This window comes from Antedon bifida, chromosome 9 (genome assembly GCF_963402885.1).
Source record: "Antedon bifida chromosome 9, ecAntBifi1.1, whole genome shotgun sequence".
In the NCBI taxonomy this organism is placed as follows: domain Eukaryota; kingdom Metazoa; phylum Echinodermata; class Crinoidea; order Comatulida; family Antedonidae; genus Antedon; species Antedon bifida.
Window position 1 is genome coordinate 1126881 of NC_136234.1, and position 21662 is coordinate 1148542.

Sequence of the window (21662 nt, forward strand, 5' to 3'; positions counted from 1 at the left end):
TCAATTTACTGTGTATTGTAAGGAAATCTAAAGCTCTGTATATGCTATCAAACTTTATGTGACAAAAAATGTGATGTGCCCATATATGGACATGATGATGTCATATCACACTACCATATTTGGGCATATCTCTACCATATTTGAGCACATCACATTTTTGTTTTGCCATATAAAGTTTGATAGTGTAGACAGAGCTGTATAAAATGTTATCATACAGAATACTATGATTTTCCAAAGAACCTTCAATTCAATATGAATTATTTATTCAACACACACTTCCCACATTACTATTATTAATATTTTTTCACTTCATATAAAATTAATATCTACAAATTCAAAGTGCCGGTGAAATATCTGTACAAGTTAATATTTATGCTTTTTTTTATACAATTTAAATTGAAATGGTGTATCTAAAATCCAAACAATTCTGATATGGGTAAAACATAGTGCTTTAAAATGATGGATTACAGGAAATCTATTTTTGCAACCACATAATGCTATAATGTGCAATAAAAGTTCATATTCTATTAGATCATCTTTCTGCTACATCTGTGAACGGTGTTAGCCTGGTGATTTGACCCATTGCTTTTGTTCGGCCTTCTCGCAGGAACATCCGTGAGCCAACTCGTAAATACTCGGGATGTTTGAAGAAATGGAATTTTACTGTCGCCTTCTCGTTTGTTTTCAAAGTTTCCTGTAATATTGAAAAAAAATTATTAATCGTTTTGTTTTTGTTTCAGCAAAATGATCACTAAATAAACCTCATAAAACTTAAGTTTTAAATAATATGTTTACTTTTTTTTTCTGTCTACACTATCGAACTACTTTGACAAAAAAAGTGTGACGTGCCCAAATACACTATGGCCACTTTATTGGGTATGAAAAATGTAAATGGGGAATAACCTGCAACTTGCAGCCTACTGGGCTGAATTGCGCACAGGTGTGGACGACACATACCACAATTTTCTATTCCCCTTTGTGTCTAGTGCTGCCACCAAACGGACCAGTACACCGGGGTAACCCAATACTCTTCAGAAAGATGTACTGGGTTCTTTAAAGTGCACACGAGCCAGATGTGTACACTGGACCTGCAGTTTTAAGTCCTTATCCGAGAAGACTTGTTGTACCACCAGAACAATGGTCGAAGGTGACCGCTGAAGGTGTCCCCTTAATAGGTGTCCCCTGAAGGTGTCCCCTTAATAGGTGTTGTGTGATAATTTACCTTGTCCATATGTACAATGGTAGCTGTTTGACACACATTACTGATGTGTATCGTGGCTTGAAATCCACAGCTTATTGTTGTAGTGTGATAGAGGAGGAGAATCTCTGCTTCAAATTCTATACAAGCAAATGGCTCCAATTCAGCCTTCAACAGAACAAGACCCTGAAAATAAAACAATAAAACAAATAAACAAAATTAGGAAATACTATCATTTTATGTGTACTGTAAATGATAACATGTGACTAAAGCTCTGTTTACACTGTCAAACTAGTTTGACAAAAAAAAGTGTGATGTGCCCAAATATGGTAGTAATATGACATCATCATGTCCATATATGGGCACATCACATTCTTTTGCTACATAAAGTTTGATAGTGTAGACAAAGCTTTAAGCTCTGTCTACACTATCAATCTAGTTTGACAAAAACAGTGTGATATGCCCAAATATGGTAGTGATATACTTGATGGTAGTGATATATATGGGCACATCAAATTTTGTCACATAAAGTTTGATAGTGCAAAAATAAGGGCTTTAGATTGAGCTGCAGTTCAACAGTGCACATTAAGCTTTACAGAAAAAAACTTTTATTTAAATATTATTGTTTAAAAACTTATTCTCTGTAAAATCAAATTGAATAACAATCGTACCTTTCTTAAAACTGATCTATCAATTTCTTTAAGAGATAACGAGGCAGCTTGGCCTGGCCTAACGATGCGACATGGTGATCTGTTGCGGTGTATACTAGTTATCTCAACCATTTTGAAATTGCCATTTTCAGAAGGACCTAGTAGTAGTTCATCATGCTCTCTCACAATGCCCCTGTAAAAGTTAACATATGTTTAGAGAACTGTAATGTCAAAATTGTATAATATTTTCAAAAAGGTTGCTATTAGATGTTTAAAGCTCTGTCTACACTCAAATTAGTTTGACAAAAAAAGTGATTGCCCAAATATGGTAGCGATATGCTTAAATATGGTAGTGATATGGCATCATCATGTCCATATATGGGCACATGACATAAAGTTTGATAGTGTAGACAGAGCTTAAAAGTTGAATAGAAAATAAACATATTATTTTGGCCTCTCAAGATAAACTTTAAACGTTTTTATTACATAATATTATAATATTTTGCTCTTGGGACTTGTTCATCTGCTGTCCCTAAATAATAGCTTGTTTCTTGTATTCAGATTGATAAAGAAGTTTAATGTTTATAGTACCTTAATAGAGAGCCGCCAACAACAGTGCCTACATGTGGTACATTAAATACTTCATCTATCTGAAAGGAGAATAGAAAACAGCTTAAACATAATATCTTATTGTCAAAAATGTTTAAAATACATACATAGAAGTGAAACCTTTAGATGAAATGTTTAATACATTCATACTTCAAAAATTTGACACAATTATGCAAGACCCATCACACCCATTACATTCAGACATCATTATAAGTAGATCAGGAAGGGTTAGACTGACACAGAAAAAAATATCCACAAACCGTTTCAGATTATCACCAATGTACATAGCATGCAATTTATTTAACAAAAACTTTTCAAGATAGTCACTTGCATCATTTGTATTTATTTTTATTGTTATCACATCATATTATTTATTCTACTCAGGTATAAAACATATCTCGAAATTGTTAGCAACTTTGACAATAAAGTTATCTTGTATCTTGTATCTTGTATTTATTATCAGTATAAAATAATGGAATCAACTTATGGTACACTTACTTGGAATTCTGCATGCTCTTGTATAAGTTTCTCTTGTTCGTGTGTTGTGTGCAGTGGAGGAACAACATGGAGGAACTTCTTTAGCATATCAAGGTTTTCTCCAGTAACACTGGAAACTTGGAATATTGGACATATACTGAAATTAAATGATTTGGTTCATTAAATTGTGCTTAGAGAGGACCAACATGTAGACAATTCTTAAAGCTCTGTCTACACTATCAAACTAGTTTGATAAAAAGTGTGATATGGCAAAATAATGGTAGTGATATGCCCATATTATGGTAGTGATATGACATCATGTCCATATATGGGCACATCACATTTTTTTGTCACATACAGTTTGATAGTTTGATTAAAGCAAAAAATACTTAAATTGTCTGTCAGACAATTGTGTTTGGTTAAAATGAAACGTTTCTTTTGTCCTTTTATAAGTGAAATAATTATTTTTAAAAATTATTTTTTAACAAAAGTAAATAACTTTATTAAAACTTCAAAATGGCCTATTTAAAGTCTGATTTGATTAATCTTCATTTTTCATGTTTTTGGGGGACATCTTTAAATAAGAAATCACATGATCATATTGTACCTACCTTCCTTGGTTGAAATTGATAGCTGCAGTAACAGCATCATCGATGCACTGGACATCATATGGCACTTTCTTACAACCAAGTCCTGTTAGTAGCCGATGAAGCTGCGTCATGCAACGTAGCAACATGGAATTTGAACACATGTCAATTTTGGTAACGACGACAAAGATTGGTACATGTAATGCCATGGCAACGCCCAAGTGTTCTTTGGTTGTTCCAGCTAAGAATGACAATTTTTGTATCATTATTAGTAAACAATAAAAATTTTTTTTAAAGTGAAATAATTATTTTTGTGGTTTTTGTGAATAACGTAATTAAAGCCCAGAAATGGCCTATTCAAAGTCAGATTTGAGACGATGACATCATATCACTACCATATTTCAGCAAATCACTACCATATTTGCGCACATCACACTTTTTTTGTCAAACTAGTTTGAAAATGTAGACAGAGCTTTAGTCAACTTACCAATACCAGTGTTTGCACTTATTACAAGCATTGCAAAATCTGGTGAATATCCTGTAAGGCCACATATAGTTGTTTTGATGTATTTCTGGTGGCCAGCTAGATCAATCAACGTTATTAGCTTACTAGCATTGGAACATATCTCCTCTGCAGTTAAACATCCTTTCTGAGTGTCACCACTGGTAATCACCTGACCAAAAAAAAAAAAATCAAAGTGAGCCCTCAATAGAAAAATATGATGCATGACTGACGTTATCCAGAGTTTTGGTAGGTGATTTGAATAGACTATAGGCGTGATTTCCACTAGAACACAGCGCTATGACGCATCAACGCAAAGTGCTGTATTGCATAATCAGAAGTGGGAACAGATGACGTAACAGTGCTGCAAACATCGCTACCGGAAATCAAATAAGATAACAATGCAATGACACTGGAAAACATAGTACAGCGCATAGCCAAGTACGTGGGGTGAATCAGGTCAAAGTCTACGGCAACTAACATTAGGCAAGATACTTTACTTAGGTTTGCCTCTCTCCACCCAGGTGTATAAATGGGAACCCGGTTAGATCAAGACACAACTTTGCGTTGATTACTAGCTGCATTATGGGAGTATGTTTCCATACGTGTTTAATCCAAAAAAATTACTGGGGTAATAATGTTCAGTGCTTAGAGGTTTCCCGACATTAGGCCATATATAAATCCAGGATATTATTATTATTATTGGTTGAAATAAAACAAATTGAAAGACCTCTCCCTCGCTGTTGAAGCCCAGCATCTCGTGACTAATACTAGATGTTCTTCCTGATTGGATTTCATGCAAGTGTCGGAATAAGTTAAGCCTAGCTCGCCCTCGGCCATTATCCAGTTCTCCCTGAGTCAACACACCCAGCAGTGTGCTTTTGCCTCCATCCACATTACCAAGAACAGCAAGTTTTAGATCGATAAACTAAACAAATAATACATGTGTGTTACAAATTTAATTAATTGTTGTCCTATTTCTTTCTGTCTGTCTTTTAAAATAAACAAAATATTATCTTTTGTGTCTTAAATTAATATTTCCTCTTCAAACCAATCATTTACAACCCTATGAATAATGGGCCTTGTATTGTCACTAAAATAAACGAGTTTTCAGACAAAATAACAAAAATTGTTTTAAAATACAGTACTGTAATTATCTCCAATTATTAATATAAAATATATATATTACCGGCTGATCATCAGGAACTTTACGAACCAACACTTCACATGCCGTTTTTTTGTCAACTTGACAATCGCTAACAGCTCGTTGACGTAAAATGGTAGTTGTGGCTCCAAGTCTATCAAATAAAATTCAACAATTAGCGCACACATATCATTTAGAAGTTTCAATATGCTACAATGTTCTGATAAATTGATAAAAAATTGAACAAAATTTACTTTAGGTAAAATAGTATTGACCAGTATTGGCACAGAACTTACTTTAGAGCCATTTTACGTAGTGTATGAAGAGATGCTTGGAGGTCAACGTCATTCAATCCCGCCAGCAGGCCACTGTCCTCCACTCCAATTTCATAGATTGCTTCTCCATAGCCCTCTCGCAGCCTCCATTTCATTTGTGTAACAAGATGCTCAAATCGGCAGGCAGATGGATTGATGAGTTTTAACTATACAAAAAAACACACATTTATTCAAAATAATATTAAATTACTTTTTATTATTAAGTACAAAAGATACGTCACCTACCTTATATTCAATATTTCCTTCTTCCACCTAAAAATAAAAAATAATTTTGCATTAAAAATTAGCAAGAATTCCATAACTAAAATCTATTATAAAATAATTAAAATTAAATAATAAATTATATACAAAAATATTAATAATATATTTAGTTAGAGAGGGCTTATTTTATATAACATCCTATCAATAATTAGAATGTAACGTTTGCAAAAAAATACTAGCTAGGCCCAGAAATCTGTGTAGCGGTTAACCATTCACTAGTACAGCAAGAAGGGCCTGTCACGCCAAATGAGGTACCGCTGCCAAATGAGGTACCGCACTTAATTTGGCGTCTAAGGCGCCAAATTAGGTACTATTGCAAAATGAAGTTCTATTGTCATTTTTTAAAATACAGTTTATATAAAACAATCATATTTAAGCCAGTATTAAACTACAATATGTATTATGTGTTGTTACGCCTGTTATTAGATCACCATTACATTAAATTAAATATAAAGCAGAAAATAGTTATCCTTTTTTGATTTTCGTCGAATAGATCGAAGCGGAAGTGCTTCGGTCATGGTCCGCAAATTATATGATACGCCTTGTGTGCCAAAATCTTTTTACTGCTTTTTAGTTGTGCTGCAGTGCAGATTGTCTGTGATCAAGCAGAATCTGAGGATTTACCTGTGCTTGGGGGTCTGTCTATCAAGGTACAACATTTCGACGAAGCCAATTTAATATTTTCATTTTTTTTAATATCTGTAGAATGCGTCGTCATTTATTCTGAAGCTAATACTGTAGGCCTATATACCGTAATCAGGCGGTATTAAGGCTAGTTCACGTACAGTAGAATTCACGTAGAATTATGTGGTGTTGTTGCTTGATTGTAAATTGCCCAGATTCTTCATTAGAAAAGAACTGATATTAAGGTTAATTCTGGAACTGATATTAAGGAGTTTTTAGAACAGATATTAAGATGTCCTCTATAAACGGAGTCCTCACAAACTCATATAAGAGGTCCTCTTGTGAAATCAGGTTCCCGTCGAATTTATTTCAGCTAAATAGCTAAATTATCATGGATTTCGTACCCACCATTCCATCGATAGCTTTTTTTCTCTCTTTTGTGGCGCAAACATATTATTTAACACATTTGTTAATTCCCAATGTCGTTACAATTCATCAGTAACATTTTTACATTTATCAATTCCGTATTACCTCCTATTTCATTAATGTTCATATTTTTCTATACACTTGACAATGATCATCATTATCATCTATATCTCGTTTTAACATATTTTACACATAAAGAATTTGTGAGATTTTCATTTGTTTGTTTTCATTTTACAACCCGGATTATACAATGTAATTTATATACAAGATGAAACGAAATAAAATCAGATCAGTACCACCTGTAACTCTTCTGATAATCGTAGCAAATTAGAAATTATATTAGCATAATAGTATTTCTTAAATCTACCCATTTTTCTATACTTGTTTCTTTATTGTTATATGTTTCACCGTGATTCAATGTTATATAGCATATTGCTTTTAAATGAATTCCATAAAAATTTACCCACTGGCTTATTTAATGCTGATTTATTCTATAAATAGTGAAGGCTGCAAATGTGTAAATATCGGCCTAATCTACTATTCCATCGATATAGCTAATTAAATTACTGTATGTCAATAAATAATATATTAACTTGATTACAGTAGCATCCCACTCTCATCACCCCACAAAGTATAACAGTGCATGCATGTTCCACATTATGTACGACGTATAATTGATGGAACGAACAACCGAGATGAAAATAACGCATGCAATCTCCATTGCAAAATTAGGTTCCATTTAAGTATAAATTCTAATATTCCCGACCTCAAAATAATTAGTGTTATAACTAACTGTATTTAGCTTCCTAGAATTTCGTCCACCCCTCCAAACGTGTTTCCAACATCGTATCAAACAAGGTGACCGACTTCATTGCAAAATTAGGTTCCATTGCATTATTGCGAATTTAAGGTTGTTCCCCCGACTTCGAAGTAATACTTGCTTAGAATTTCGCTCAACGCCCCATTCCCATCCAAACTTTTTTCCCACATATGATCTGAACAAACGACTTTATTTGCGAATTCACGTTGTGTTCCCAACCTTAAAATAACTCATGTATTTAGCTTGCTTAGAATTTCGCTCACCACATTCCCGTCCAAACATTTTCTCACATCGATATGAACAAATGAGATGACGACTTCATTGCAAAATTAGGTTCAATTATTTGCGAATTCACGTGCTTTTTTCCAACCTTAAAATAAGTATCATGTATTTAGCTTGCTTAGAATTTCGCTCACCCCATATCTCATCCAAAGTTTTTTCCCATCATATGAACAAGATGACACGACTTCATTGCACAATTATGATCCATTATTGCGAATTTATGTTCAAATGTTCCCGATATCAAGGTAAAAAGTACCAGCTGAATAAAATATCTAACATATTGCAAAATTAGTCTCTATTATTGGGAATGTTTCCGACATCAAAGATTGTTAAAACTTGATGAAAATGCCATTAGGATTGGTTAATTAATTAGTTAATTACCATTATTTATTTATTGTGATATGCATGTTCAACTGTTACCTTCTATTACGGTACGTGACATGAAAAGATTGATAACAAAAGAGAACAACGTAATATCTCAAAATTTGGTTTCATTATCTATTTATGTTCTAAATGTTTCCGACCTTATGAGTTATTGTTTTGATGAAACAATTTGATGAATTTCCCCTCGAAGTAGGCCTACCTGTAGCCTGCCATCCCTTATTTATTTATTATAGGTCACACACACACGTGTAACAAATGAGATGATGAAATTATAACAAATATCTAACTAACAATTTGCGACTTAGGTTCGCCATTATTCCGAATTTATGTTTTAATGTTTCAGACATCAAAGTAAATATAGTGTTATACTGTAGGTATAATAAGTGAAATAAATGTGATCATGTAACTCATATTCTTAAAGAACTTATAAATAAAAAACATAAATAACATTATACATTTTAAAAAAACGGAATTGATTAAAAATGAAACTAAAAGGTTAGGAAACTGTATAGTTAAGCAATGTTAAACAAAAAAATATATACAATATAATCAATAGAATAACGGGATACATTCATATTCAACGAATAATCATTTTAATTGGACATAAACATAGAAATTCATAAAAACGAACAAAATAGTAACGGGAATAATGTACCGACGAAAGGAACGTCAAATCAAAATATTACTAGGAAATAATGCAGAAATGGCGTCCCATAACTCAAACAATCAACGTTTTAGCGCTAAAGGCAAATTGTCCCAGACCATGTCCGCATAACATGCAGACGTGACTTCAGACACTTCCCTTTGGCGCTAAAACGAGTAGTCTTCTTTTCCAGCTGCTTAGAAAGGGGTCGGTAGGCTTCCCATCATGCATGTCGAGTTTTCTATATTTTTCGATGGCAGTACCTTTCGTTTTTTACACTAAAATCGTAAATTTTCGTCGTATGTTTCAGTTATAATGGTTTAATTTCATACAATGAATAAAGATTATTAGGTTAGAAATACTCAGGTTATTAATTTTCAGTTTGTGTTTATTTGGAAATAAATAATATCAATATTTAATAACACGATTAGCTCGCCAGAAACGTGCTGCCAAATTAAGTGACCTAGCCTTGTGCGATACAGACCACGCGCACCTCATTTGGCAATGTCACTTCATTTGGCGTTACAGGGCCTACCAACCTCGGGCGGTAAATTATCCATCCTGCTGTCATCAGCTGCTGCGCCCGCCGTCAAGGTTTCAACCGCCGATTTACTTTCCAAGCCTAATTTCTGTTTATCAACCTCCATTTTCAAGAGTAGGCACTGATCTAGTTAGTCAACAAAATCACCAATTCATCAGAATAATTATAACAGTTGTAACACCATCCTTTTATCGCATTTCTTTATGACAGATTGCCAAATATTACACCAGCCAAACGTAATCTCCCCGCACCACCAAAACAACAACAATAAAAATAATATAATGTCAAAGGTCAATGATAATGTTTATGGAAAGGGCGCCACCAAATGATGCCTAATTACGAAAACTCTATCGCGTGCGTTTTCCGACTTATTATTTTTATTTCCTCAACCCAATATATTTACAGTCTAAACTTTTAAATACCCATGCTCACTGGATACTATGCATAGGCTAGCAATTTACAGTGTGTTTACACATAGACATAGGCATATAAACTTTATTCGTCAAAAATGAATTTTTGGAAATTTGCTTCTACTACTAGTGGCAACGATATATAAAAATACAGTTAAAATACTTAGCTAGGGTACATACATTGCACACTTGAAATCACAATCTACAATTAACATGTTATATTTACAAAAAGGTTATTTAAAAAAGATATTATTTTATTAAAATCAGTAATTTTTTAATAGGCCATTTTGTAGTTTAAGTTAAAAGCACTTCCGGAAAAATCCAGGAATAAGTATTACTTTTCCCTTATAAAAAGCGTTCTCAAATAAACAGTTCAACAAAAAAAATAAAAAATAAATAAAAAATTGGCGGGCAGTCAAGACTTGTTTTGCATTAGGTAAAGGTTCAGGTAAATCATTTAGTTTTGATCCAATTTTTGGTCAAAGTGAATAACTATGTGGCGTTAAAATGGCATATTCAAAAACATCTTTTTTAAAAACTATATTTCCTGGGGAAAAATATAATAATGATATATAAATAAATATAATAAATGATAATCTTTTTTAATGATGTCATTTCAAAATCAAATTGACTATTTCATTTAATTTTACTTCCTCCTCCCTGTAAATTGAAAACAATCTCACATGCTTGATATATTCTTTTCTTTAGACAATTCATGTAAAGAATTTCACGGTATATAAAAATAATAAAAAACGAAACTGTAGACTTTTTTCCCTCGACACACTCATTGCACATGCGTATAATTCGGAATGTAAAGCACCCACAATGCTCTCGTCTCAACAGCCATCTTTCTTCTTCCTGATTGTCATTCTTTCGGTGCGATAGAAGCACCCAAATGTAGGGAAAAAGTTGTTTAACTTTGTTAATTGCAACGTAATATATAAAAGGATGATATGATATACTTCAAAATAAATGACAATACTGTGTTCTGATGTGAAATTACTAGGAAGCATTCATTTACTTGCACGGAACAACTAAACATTGAGGATACCCTACGCATCGTCGGCTGCGTACACATCCTTTCGGAAGTTCGGACCCCGAAGCACCACCACACATCTGTCTGCCGCGAGTAGACGGTTGAACGAGTTCAGAAGTTTCACTTTTTTGTTTATTGATTGTTGACGTTCGATAACTTATTTATTTTTGTAAAAAGGGAAGATTTATTTGTACAATTTGTATTATAATGTATTATATAAATGGAAAGCGTTACTGTTCATAATTTGGAAGAACCGTGCGTCTAATTAAAGGGAGTGGCAATCACAAAGTGTCGATATCTTTTTAGGCCCTTTTTACTAGCAGCACTTGCTGAAGCCTAGCAGGAGCCTAGGCCTTGCTGCAATGACTCAATTTCTGAGAAGATAGGAACAACGTTATTTATAACATTTTAAAATCTGTGACTTGATTATGTGTTGCTGCCAAAACTGAGGATAATAATGGATGCAGATAGCAGGTTAAAAACATTAGAAAAACTTTACACAGGTGGGGTGCAGACCAGTCATGGTCAGGCGGTCAGCACAGAAACACTTCTGGACATTTTTGTACTACTTTTTACAGAATGTAGTAATTCAACTCTTCGCAGGGAGAAGTCTATTGCAGACTTTGTCATTTGGGGTAAGTTTGTATTTGTAGGCCTTCCATACATGTAAACATGCATCATCAGAAAATAACTTGACAATCTTTTTTACATGTACTGCCGCTATCTTTGATCGCTACTGGGAGGACGTACTGTAGGTCTCCTTGTCAACTAAGTACAAAGTCTGACTGAAAGTGCAGTTATCGCCAGTAATAGGGCCTATATACCAAGTATCGTCACGATCACTTGAAGTTTTATTAAAAAGTTTTATTTAAAAATGTTATGCATGTTATGTTGTATATAAAGTAAATGTCTATCACATTATTTGCCCGATAAGACTACACATTATACACACACATTGATTATAGATCTGGTCACCCTCTGTAGACTTGTTGCCACTGGATGCCACCAACCCTTGCTTTTTTCTGATATCTATCCCTACTCATAAGACTGTAAGTGTAAGTAAATCAATAAAACATTCTAGAATCCACTAAAATTGATTTATTCTCTAAAAAAGTGATTTCCTTATCACGCACTTTGGGGATAGCAAAATAGTTTCCCATCAAATAACAAACAATAGCATTACAATTTTGATTTTTGTTAACTGACAACAAAGGTAACATTGTTGTTTTTTAAGTGCTTAGGCTATCATTGTATAGTTGACAACAAAATATCATGTTCTGTGTTATGGCTCAATGATTAATCCAAAATTCATCCATTTCCCTCCAGGTCTTTAAAATAGTGCATATTTAATAAACAAGATGACACAACAAAATTTCCAAATTATCAGTATTATATTCTAGAACTGCATGTGGCCAGATTTCTTGTCAAAGCATTTCTATTCAGAGAGGTGCCCATTAAAAATGTTCACAATACGAATTAAATTATATTTTAATTGATTAACAGTTGTGTGACATTCTAAAAATATTTTCTCATCAGAGATCACAAGTTGATATTTGTTGTATGCATGCATGTAGGCTGAAAAAATACATAAAAAACAGATTATAAAAAATGATTAAATTAAAGCCATCCCACCCCAAATTTGAAAAAAAAACAAATTGATTGGTATCTTCACATTCGCTACTTGCCTTCTATCAAAGTATACATACAGTAAACCATCTGGCCACACAGTGCTCGTCTCACCACAGCAATTAAAAACACTTGTACAGTAAAACTACTGAAGTAGTGAATTATTGTCCAATATTTATTATTATTAAATATCTTTGGCAAAATGTAAGGCTCACCTTAAATGAATCGAAACATTTATTATTAAGTGTTACTGTACTGTAATTTTACATTCCTTTTTGTAATTATATTGTTTTATATTGTTTATATTATTTTCTTTTATTTGTGCATTGAATATTAAAACAAATAACATTCTTTTTTCTTCTAGCCAGCACACAATTACTTCACTTTTTTTCACACGCTCACAAACACATTACCAGTGAGCAGTCCCTTAATAGGATTGCACACTGATGATATTTAAATAAATTCACAATGTTTTGCTATTTAGTTTCATTCTTCTAGTTTTGTTCTTAGTCAAATCGGAATAGAAGGTTGTTGTATTATATGATGACCTTGTGAATTAATCATAAACACTTCCTATCACTGCTAATGAAGGAAATTGTATCAATTGAGCACTGCTTTCACCTGTATGTTTCATCTATCCTAACCAAGCCCTTCACCTACTTTTTAAAAATCATATTTATACAGTCCTTCAACCCAAATTGGTTTCAATAATTACAAAACCTGAAATGTTACCTTCGTGAGCTGTGACATCATTCCATTGATTTCGAATTTTGTTCATGTTATTGTTATATTTTTAGTGCATATGAATGATCTCTGTAGATACTTCAAAATTCATATTGTTCATTATGCCATTGGGACATAAATTTTTGGATGGGACCAATATTTAAACTTGTTTTCTCCAAACTCCATAGTACTGTATCGCTACAAATACAATACATTTTAGACTAGAGTTATCATGAAAGAAATTGTAAAGTAGGGCTGCATTTTTATCATACAACTTAACTTTTGTATGGTTATAAAGCCATTTTTAATTTCCTATAGGGATGAATGAAAAGATTAAATTCATGAGTCATACAATTTATTTAAAATCAATAGTGGGATACGATCCATAGGAATTCACATATTTTTTAAAAGGTAGCTGTCTGTCTTGTAAATTTAGTAATAACTCATATAAATTCATGCTTTAAATTTATCATTTCAGCACGTCCTATAGTCAATAAAATAACAGAATTACGTCTTCATCGAGATGACTTTGAAACGCTTAAAGTCATCGGAAGGGGTGCATTTGGTGAGGTGAGTATCTTATATCTTTTATTATTTGCATATTTATCTACCATAATTTTCTATGCAGTACAGTGAGTATACAGTAGACTGTACAGGTGTTGATGATGAGGAAATTACCCATGACCCCCTCCCACGATAATGGTTTGGGCTGCTATACAGTATGAACACACATCACGATACCAATGCTTTGAAGTTTTAAAATTGTATGAACTTTTTCAATTAGTAACTTGTCCCACGTAAAATCTGTATCTATCCTGAGCGGGAACCACCTGTCCGTTCCGCGTTGTGTGTAAATGGTCATAAGGAATAACATTAGATTCTATATTTTTATTACTGTTGCCGCTTGTCTGTGTAAATTGGCCTTTAGTAAACGATGAAAAATATTGCATAAGCAAACTGTAATAATATATACAGTAAAGATTGCAAAATGTCAAGTTTATTGAATTTAGAATCAGCACGGTAGATATTGATTAAAAAAAGTGATGTTTTCTGTAATATATTAGTCATCATCCATACAGAGTTGTGTTTTTATTGTGCATTGTAAAGTCTACTGGTTGTCAATACATTTGTTTATCCTGCTTTACGATTCATTGGAGCCAGTGAATATTAGTCAGAGTATAGATTTTCTATTATAATATTAGGTATTTGTATTGGAATTTCAGCTATGAAAGCTGACTATTGTTTCTGGCACCATCATTGGATACTAACTGTTTTTACTAGTAAATTCTTTGATTGGACATCAATAGATTGACTATGTACAAAAACAGTGTATTTAAAATAATTGGTTGTCAATGTTTCTGTAGGTGGGATGACGATTTTTTATTTTACTTATTTAATAAATAACTGATAACTGATATGGTAGTACATTTATGCTCCACCACAACACAGTGCCTTATATGTGAGTGAGTGCTGGGCAAATAATATCACAGTGTATAACAGCGTTCTGTGTCCAGCCCAGTGTTCAACTATTCAAAAAATAACATTAATGATTTAAAAACAAATAGTTTATCGTCAATGATATGAATTAGACATTCACATTCATGACTAAACAAGTTTTTGTTGCTGATTGTATGTTACATGATATATGAATAATTCAGTGAACATGAATAGAACACACAAGAATACATCTAAACACATATAGTGTTACAATTAGCTCTTGTCAGCATAGCATTAGCCAGGATACAGTTACAATTGCCACTTTACACTACGAGTTTAAGTAGCTTTAAATTTAGTCAAATCGTGTACAATCATATTGATAATTTGACGGGAAAGCAGCTTTTGACCACCATGAATAACTAATAATTGATGGAGTGTGTAGTACAGTGACCCACACCAGAATAACCCTTGGAGATAGTCCTATTTCTAGTGAGACACGCTATGATAGTCAGCATTTATTTATAAGTCCAAGATTGACTTTACAAAAACATAAGGCCTAATAGAGGAATTACAGGAACAGGAAGGAGTACAGGAATCTTGTTAAGCCAGAGATGCAGATGAGTCTGGTTCTAAAATCTAGAGGCTAAATTGTACCCTGTGTACCTAATGGTCCCCCTATTTTAAATTAGTCTCCTTTATGTTGAGAACAAATTCCTTCTAATGCAAATGTGTACTGGAGTGTTAGTACTAGTAGTACAGTTAGCTAACTAAAGTAAAAAAGTGTAGTTATGATTGTATGTATGTTTTGTAATATAGTAAAAATGGAATGAATGATTTAAAACCTTGTTTTTTTTTAATTTAGAAAAACATCTTTGGCAAACAAATGGTGCCTGATCCAATCCCCTCGCACTGGTCCTCCTAAATTAACAATTTAACAGGAACCAAATGAAAAGCATTGCGTGGTTCAGCTCACATCATTGTGAGTTACCTCAGTGTAGGCGGCTGATATCAATGCCTACCAGTCACAGTGTAGACAGTACACAATTGTGTGTTGCTACGATTCATTTCATTTTGTTTGGTACATCACTACTTCATGTGAAGAAGACCCAAATTATTTATTAACTTCATTTCCTTGTTACGTTGTTTTATTTTTGCTATAAAAAATCTATCTGAGTGATCAGAATTGATTTATAGTCTATTTCGTGACTAGCTTATCCGGATAAACTGTTTCCCCTTCGAGGGGAAAACATAACTCAGAAACAATTTTAAACATTTAAAAAATTCCCCTCTAAGACAGTGGTATCGTCCATACATACCTCACCAATACAACTATTGTTATATTGGTTTGTGTAATTTTTACTTTCCATTTCTTTTCAACTTTTCTTTTTTAAACCATTGTTTAATGGTATTTTCTTTATAATTTATTATAAACTAATTTTTTTCATATAGTTGAATTAAACTTTATGCATACATGTGTGTTAATTGATAATCATGGGTTTTTTTATCCAGACCATATGTTTTTTTTAGAAAAGGAATGCCATATTGTTGTAGATGAGGAAAAACCTTTCTGAACAATTCAGGGCAATCAGTTTTATTTAAAAAAGCCGTATTTATTAACTGCTGATCAATAGTTTTGTATTGCATGTAAATTGTTTGTGCCTAGCTTACCTGGATAAACCGACAATAGCCCTTTCTCCTCTAAGAGTGAGATATAACTCGAAAAGTAGAAATTTACATTTTGTTTTATCTTACAGGTTGCTGTGGTCAGGCAGAAGGAAACGCAAAAAGTTTATGCCATGAAACTCCTTAACAAATGGGAAATGTTAAAACGAGCAGAGGTAAATATGTTGTACTTTTGAATCCATGATGTGTGTCTGAATATTTTAATAACCAAAATGAATCATATTGCATCATATTTTATACATTGTTGCTAGAATTATCATTAGTGATTTAATATTGACCTTAATAACTAGCAAAAGTACTAATAATCATCTACTTAAGGAGTCTTAGCAAAAGTATTAATACTCATCGACTTAGGGATTTACAGTACTTGCCTAGTTAAACCATCAATGAATGAATGTTCAATTCATCATACCATAGTAAGCATTGAATCTGCTTTTGAATTGTTTAATTCAATTAAAATACTTGTTTACGATTAATGGCAGAATATTATTACCGCAGTTTGTATTTTATTATACTCATGCCGGAATGAAATAAATATCCATATTATTATTAACCCCTATATCAACACCCTATTATGAAATTACATTATTTCACTCTGGCATTATTTCACTCTGGCATTATTTCAGTAGATAGTTCTGATTATTGTTCATCATATAACAATTGTGGTTTGAATACATAGATACAAAGACAATACCCTTTGTACACCGATCAATCACTTATCAATTATTGATCTTTACTGATAAAACTATTATCTTTAAAATTCAAAGTCTAAGTTTTTCAGTGTGTCAGCTATTCATATGTAATTTGCAGTAATCTTAACATAGATTTTCCTAATGTTTGTTTTAGAATTATTCAATTGGGTTTTTTGATAATAAGATTGTGGTCAGCTCAACCCACCTAGTGCTTCCTGTTCTGTGGTTATCAATGTTGTATTACCCCAGTTTGACCCGGAATTGTCTTGGTCCTGTTCCTACTGCGAAAAAATAACTGATTATTAATTGTGTGAATAAATTATAAATTAGCCCCAATTTGAGCTGGTATACATCCTATCATAGTATAATAAAAAAACATAGATTTTCTTAATTCTATCGATTGGAAATGAATTGAATATTATTATTATTATTGTAGATAGAGATATTTATTAAAGATGTATTGTCCTACCGGTCCTAAAATGTTTGTAAAAGTTTTTTCTTTCGTTTTTTTTCTACAGAAGTGATTAACTTTATTAAAACTACAAAATAAACTGATTTAGTTAATCTTCATTTTTCATGTTTTTGGGGGACAATACATCTTTAATAGAAGTAAGCACATCATTTATTTATATGATAAATGATTGCTAATTTTAGACCTCTTCATCTCATGTGCAATGCTAAACGTCATTCACCACTGACAATCTCAGCTAGAGATTGGCTTCTTGCTGAGTTATGACCCGAATAAATTATGGGATGTAATGAGAGACAAATCAAACAAGAGCAAGAAAGCTTAAAATTCATCCATCTACAAGTTAGGAACAAATTTAACAATATTAAATTATTATTTCCACATTTTGTACAAGTTTAGAGTATCGGTATAAATGTATTTGAGTAGGCCTAGAGAGAAATTATGGTAATCTCTATGGGTAGAAAAAGTTTTATTCATCCTCAATCTACAACAAGTTATGAACAAATATAACAAACATTAAATTAATTTCCAGTTAGTACAATATGAGTAAAAGTGTGTTCCTTGTTTATGTATGTAGTGTATGTTAGTATTGATTAGGCCTAATAAGAAATAACATTAATAGCTATGGGGACCATTTAATAGATCTGCCATTTAAATTTATGTGTATGAGAAATCATTTTCCTTGTCTTTAAGAACTATAATTTTATATTTGTGAGGTACTTTATGGCCATTTCACAATTAACATTATCCAATACATTTTCTTCCAGAAATGTTCATCAGAATTTTATTTAGGTAACATTTGTTTTGTCATCTTAGCAAAGAAATTAAAGCTCATATTGTTTAAATGATAAGAATATTAATGTTGTAAGGTGAATTATTACATTTTGCTTATAAAAATCTTATTTAAATATTTTTGTAATTTACATTAAAATTAGATTAGAAAATTAAGGCTAATATTATTTTTTTTAAATATAAATTTAATTTCATACTTTCAAACTAATCCAAACATATTGTACAGTACTTCCAAATCCAAGGTGAAGTATAAAATAATAGTTATTAGTGCTAAGGCTTGGTTCCCACAAGGACGCAATGCAATGATGTACAGTTTAAACGCAAAATGCAAGCAATTTTACCAAATTTACAATGGTAATTTAATCGCATATTATTTGCGTTGATCTTAACATTATTTTGTTGCGTCCTAGTTGGAACCAATCTTAAAAAACTGCACTATAATAATCAGTTACAAAAAATGATGTTCGGACAACACGCAATTATGTAGGTGTCGGCTTATACAATACTGTATTATGTCTGGTTTCTGATATTTATACACGCTTTAACACCCAATTCCTTCGCAGAAAAATAGCCCTACAAATAACGTACTCGTATAAAATACCGAAGATGTGTAGTAACGTCACCATTTATTTCTTCTAAGCAAAAACAAGCCCTAAACATAACAAGCATAAACGACCAAAGATATGTACAAATATTAATATCGTCTTTCAACTTTCAAATTTCAACTTAAAATATGCACTATAGTAATTACTGTACATGCAGCTTGGATTTCAATCAACAACGTGCTGGCTTGGTTCAAATACCATCTGCCTTTTGCAGACGAGTTTAATTACAACTAAACAGAGCATTAACATGTTTAATTGTTAAGCTTTCCCTTTACATTGTCTCTTTTGTTTCTTGACACCAATAATAGCCGAGTGTTTCAGTATTATTTTATTTAAAACAAAACGCAAATGAATGAATGCTGCATATTAAAAATCATTGAGAAGGAAACAAAATTAATTTTCTCCTTCATAGTTCAATGTTATAAGAATAATATTTAAGTGCTACTAGGCCAAGTGATAATAATTTATATAAATACTAAGTACTCTATGAGAGTTGACTCATTTCCTACAGTACTGAAAAAGATTCATTCAGATAAAACGTTATATATTAATTTGATATTATTATTACTATTACTATTCTAATAAAATGTAAAATAAAATTGTAGATAAGTGGGATAATAACGTTCTTAAGATCTGAAACAATTTTGCAACCCATCAAACTTTTTTGCGACACATTTTTTTGATTTGCGGCCCATAGGTTAATAAACATGCCTTAATAAATTATAATAAAATTATAGTAATTTTTTTATTGAACAAATGTGATGGCGTATGTTGTTGGAGTAAATAATTTAAATTTTGTTTTACCTTCTTTATTATAATAAAATATTCTACTATTTTTTTTTTTGTCGAAATCTTTTTTTTATAATGGACTATTTGAATAAACATGACTAACTTTCAATTTAATAACATTTATAATGTTCATTTTTGCCAGACGGCCTGCTTTATTGAAGAACGTGATGTTCTTGTGTATGGAGACAGTCGCTGGCTGACAAATCTACATTTCGCATTTCAAGATACAGATTATCTAGTAAGTATGACTTGGCTATATTTTAGAAATCGGGGGGAATCCCCCTCTCTACAATGGACAATACCATTGTAAAGTGGGGGTGCATCATGTTTATTCAATTGTGTAGGAATCAAAGGAGCTAGAATCATTTTTCAAAAAACGATACATACAAAATATATTTCAACATTATTGCTGTGTGTGCAGTTTTTCTCTTTCTATTACAATGCATACATTGATCTTATTTTAATGTTATAAACCAACAAACTTTATTTTCAAAGAGGATGGGCCTGTAGTAAGTATTAACACGCTATGGTCTTGATAGACATAGAAGATTCAGTAAGACATTAGTAGACAATTGTAAGCTAGATAAATTAAATTAGTATGTTAATGGTAATGTACATACACATGCGGTAGGTGAGTGAACAACGTGATGAGTCATAGCAAATGATTCATTTTATAACATTAGTCTGTTACTTTACTCTAAAGAATGTGAACAGAACAATGTTGACTCATAAATATACAAACTTGACATTTGTATGTAGCTATGTTTTTGACCCTTGACCCCCAATCCTGGCTCAGTTTAGAGTTTATTCATGTTTTTGATATTTCCTTGAAACCTTCCAAAAGAAAAAAAAGAAATATTCTCTATGTAAAAATATGTTATGGATGTGAAAATCAATTTGGTCCTATATTAAGTACCCACGTATGTCCTTGTTGATCGGCTTCTCGATTTTTGTTTCCTGTAAGCAGGCTACGTCTACGCTATATTTTATGACATTTTGTGCTAACCGAGTCCCCTGACGTTGAATGTACTTATATTAAAAATCTGTTTCTTCACCATTTGGTCGTTCCTATCGTTGAAACATCAGAAATATAAGCGAAAACATTAGACTTAAAGGCCCAGAGCGGCATCACTTACACCACCGATGTTTTAGTCCATTTTGAAAATGTTGAACTTTTTTCTTTCCAGTATTTGGTTATGGACTATTACAGTGGTGGTGACCTTCTGACCTTACTGAGCAAACATGAGGATCGTTTACCAGAGTCTATGGCGCAGTTCTACATTGCAGAGATGGTACTCGCAATCAACTCTGTACATGAAATGGGTTACGTGCACAGGGACATCAAACCGGACAACATACTTGTTGACCAATATGGACATATTCGCCTTGGGGACTTTGGTTCCTGTTTGAAGATGCTGGAAGACGGGGCGGTAAGTTAATGTTTGTAATTCATGTTTTTTATACAGTTATCTTATGGAGTGATAGTGATTGAAGAAAGTATTAGGGAAATCCTGTTCATTGGTAAAGACATACAAATTCAAATAATTCTTGCCAAAAGTAAACTTTTTATAAGTGCTTTCAGTCGATCCTAGAATGGCCAAATTTAGTTTTTTTTATGTAAAATATAATTGTGAATTAAACATAATTATTAAGATACAAGTTAAATTTCTCAAATAAAATACTGCATGCGAGTAGAGACCAGAAAAAATTTAAAAATAAACTTTAAGGCATTAGTTTAATGGATGGAGCCTTCGTTCGATTTTGGGAAGGCCCAGGAACTAAACGTTAAAATGATGTCTTTGCCTACAAACTAAATAAACTAAGTAAAACGTTCACGATTCATCCAGATGATAAAGATATTATTATAATACTTCTATGTCCAGATACATTGGTTTACTTTCCCTATCTTTTTGCTCA

General features: G+C 32.3%; 2 protein-coding genes across 2 annotated transcripts in view; one reads left to right on the forward strand and one right to left on the reverse strand.

Annotated features, from left to right (window-relative positions):
• Positions 1 to 227: 227 nt before the first annotated feature.
• LOC144851755 (GTP-binding protein 2-like) lies at positions 228 to 9730 on the reverse strand. Its single transcript, XM_078709354.1, has 12 exons — positions 9482 to 9730; positions 5728 to 5754; positions 5464 to 5648; positions 5213 to 5321; positions 4754 to 4951; positions 4009 to 4195; positions 3546 to 3762; positions 2956 to 3091; positions 2440 to 2498; positions 1870 to 2041; positions 1223 to 1384; positions 228 to 694 (listed from the first exon to the last, which is right to left on the reverse strand). Exons 1-12 carry the CDS (start codon positions 9587 to 9589, stop codon positions 533 to 535), a joined length of 1722 nt encoding a protein of 573 aa, XP_078565480.1. The 5' UTR covers positions 9590 to 9730; the 3' UTR covers positions 228 to 532.
• A 1011-nt stretch (positions 9731 to 10741) lies between these two features.
• Positions 10742 to 21662, forward strand: part of LOC144851754 (serine/threonine-protein kinase MRCK alpha-like) — a 34819-nt gene continuing 23898 nt past the window's right edge. The window contains exons 1-5 of the mRNA XM_078709353.1: positions 10742 to 11564; positions 13757 to 13848; positions 16470 to 16553; positions 19888 to 19983; positions 20933 to 21175. Of these exons, the coding sequence (XP_078565479.1) occupies positions 11387 to 11564; positions 13757 to 13848; positions 16470 to 16553; positions 19888 to 19983; positions 20933 to 21175 (693 nt within the window). The 5' untranslated portion in view covers positions 10742 to 11386. The remainder of the gene's footprint in view (positions 11565 to 13756; positions 13849 to 16469; positions 16554 to 19887; positions 19984 to 20932; positions 21176 to 21662) is intronic.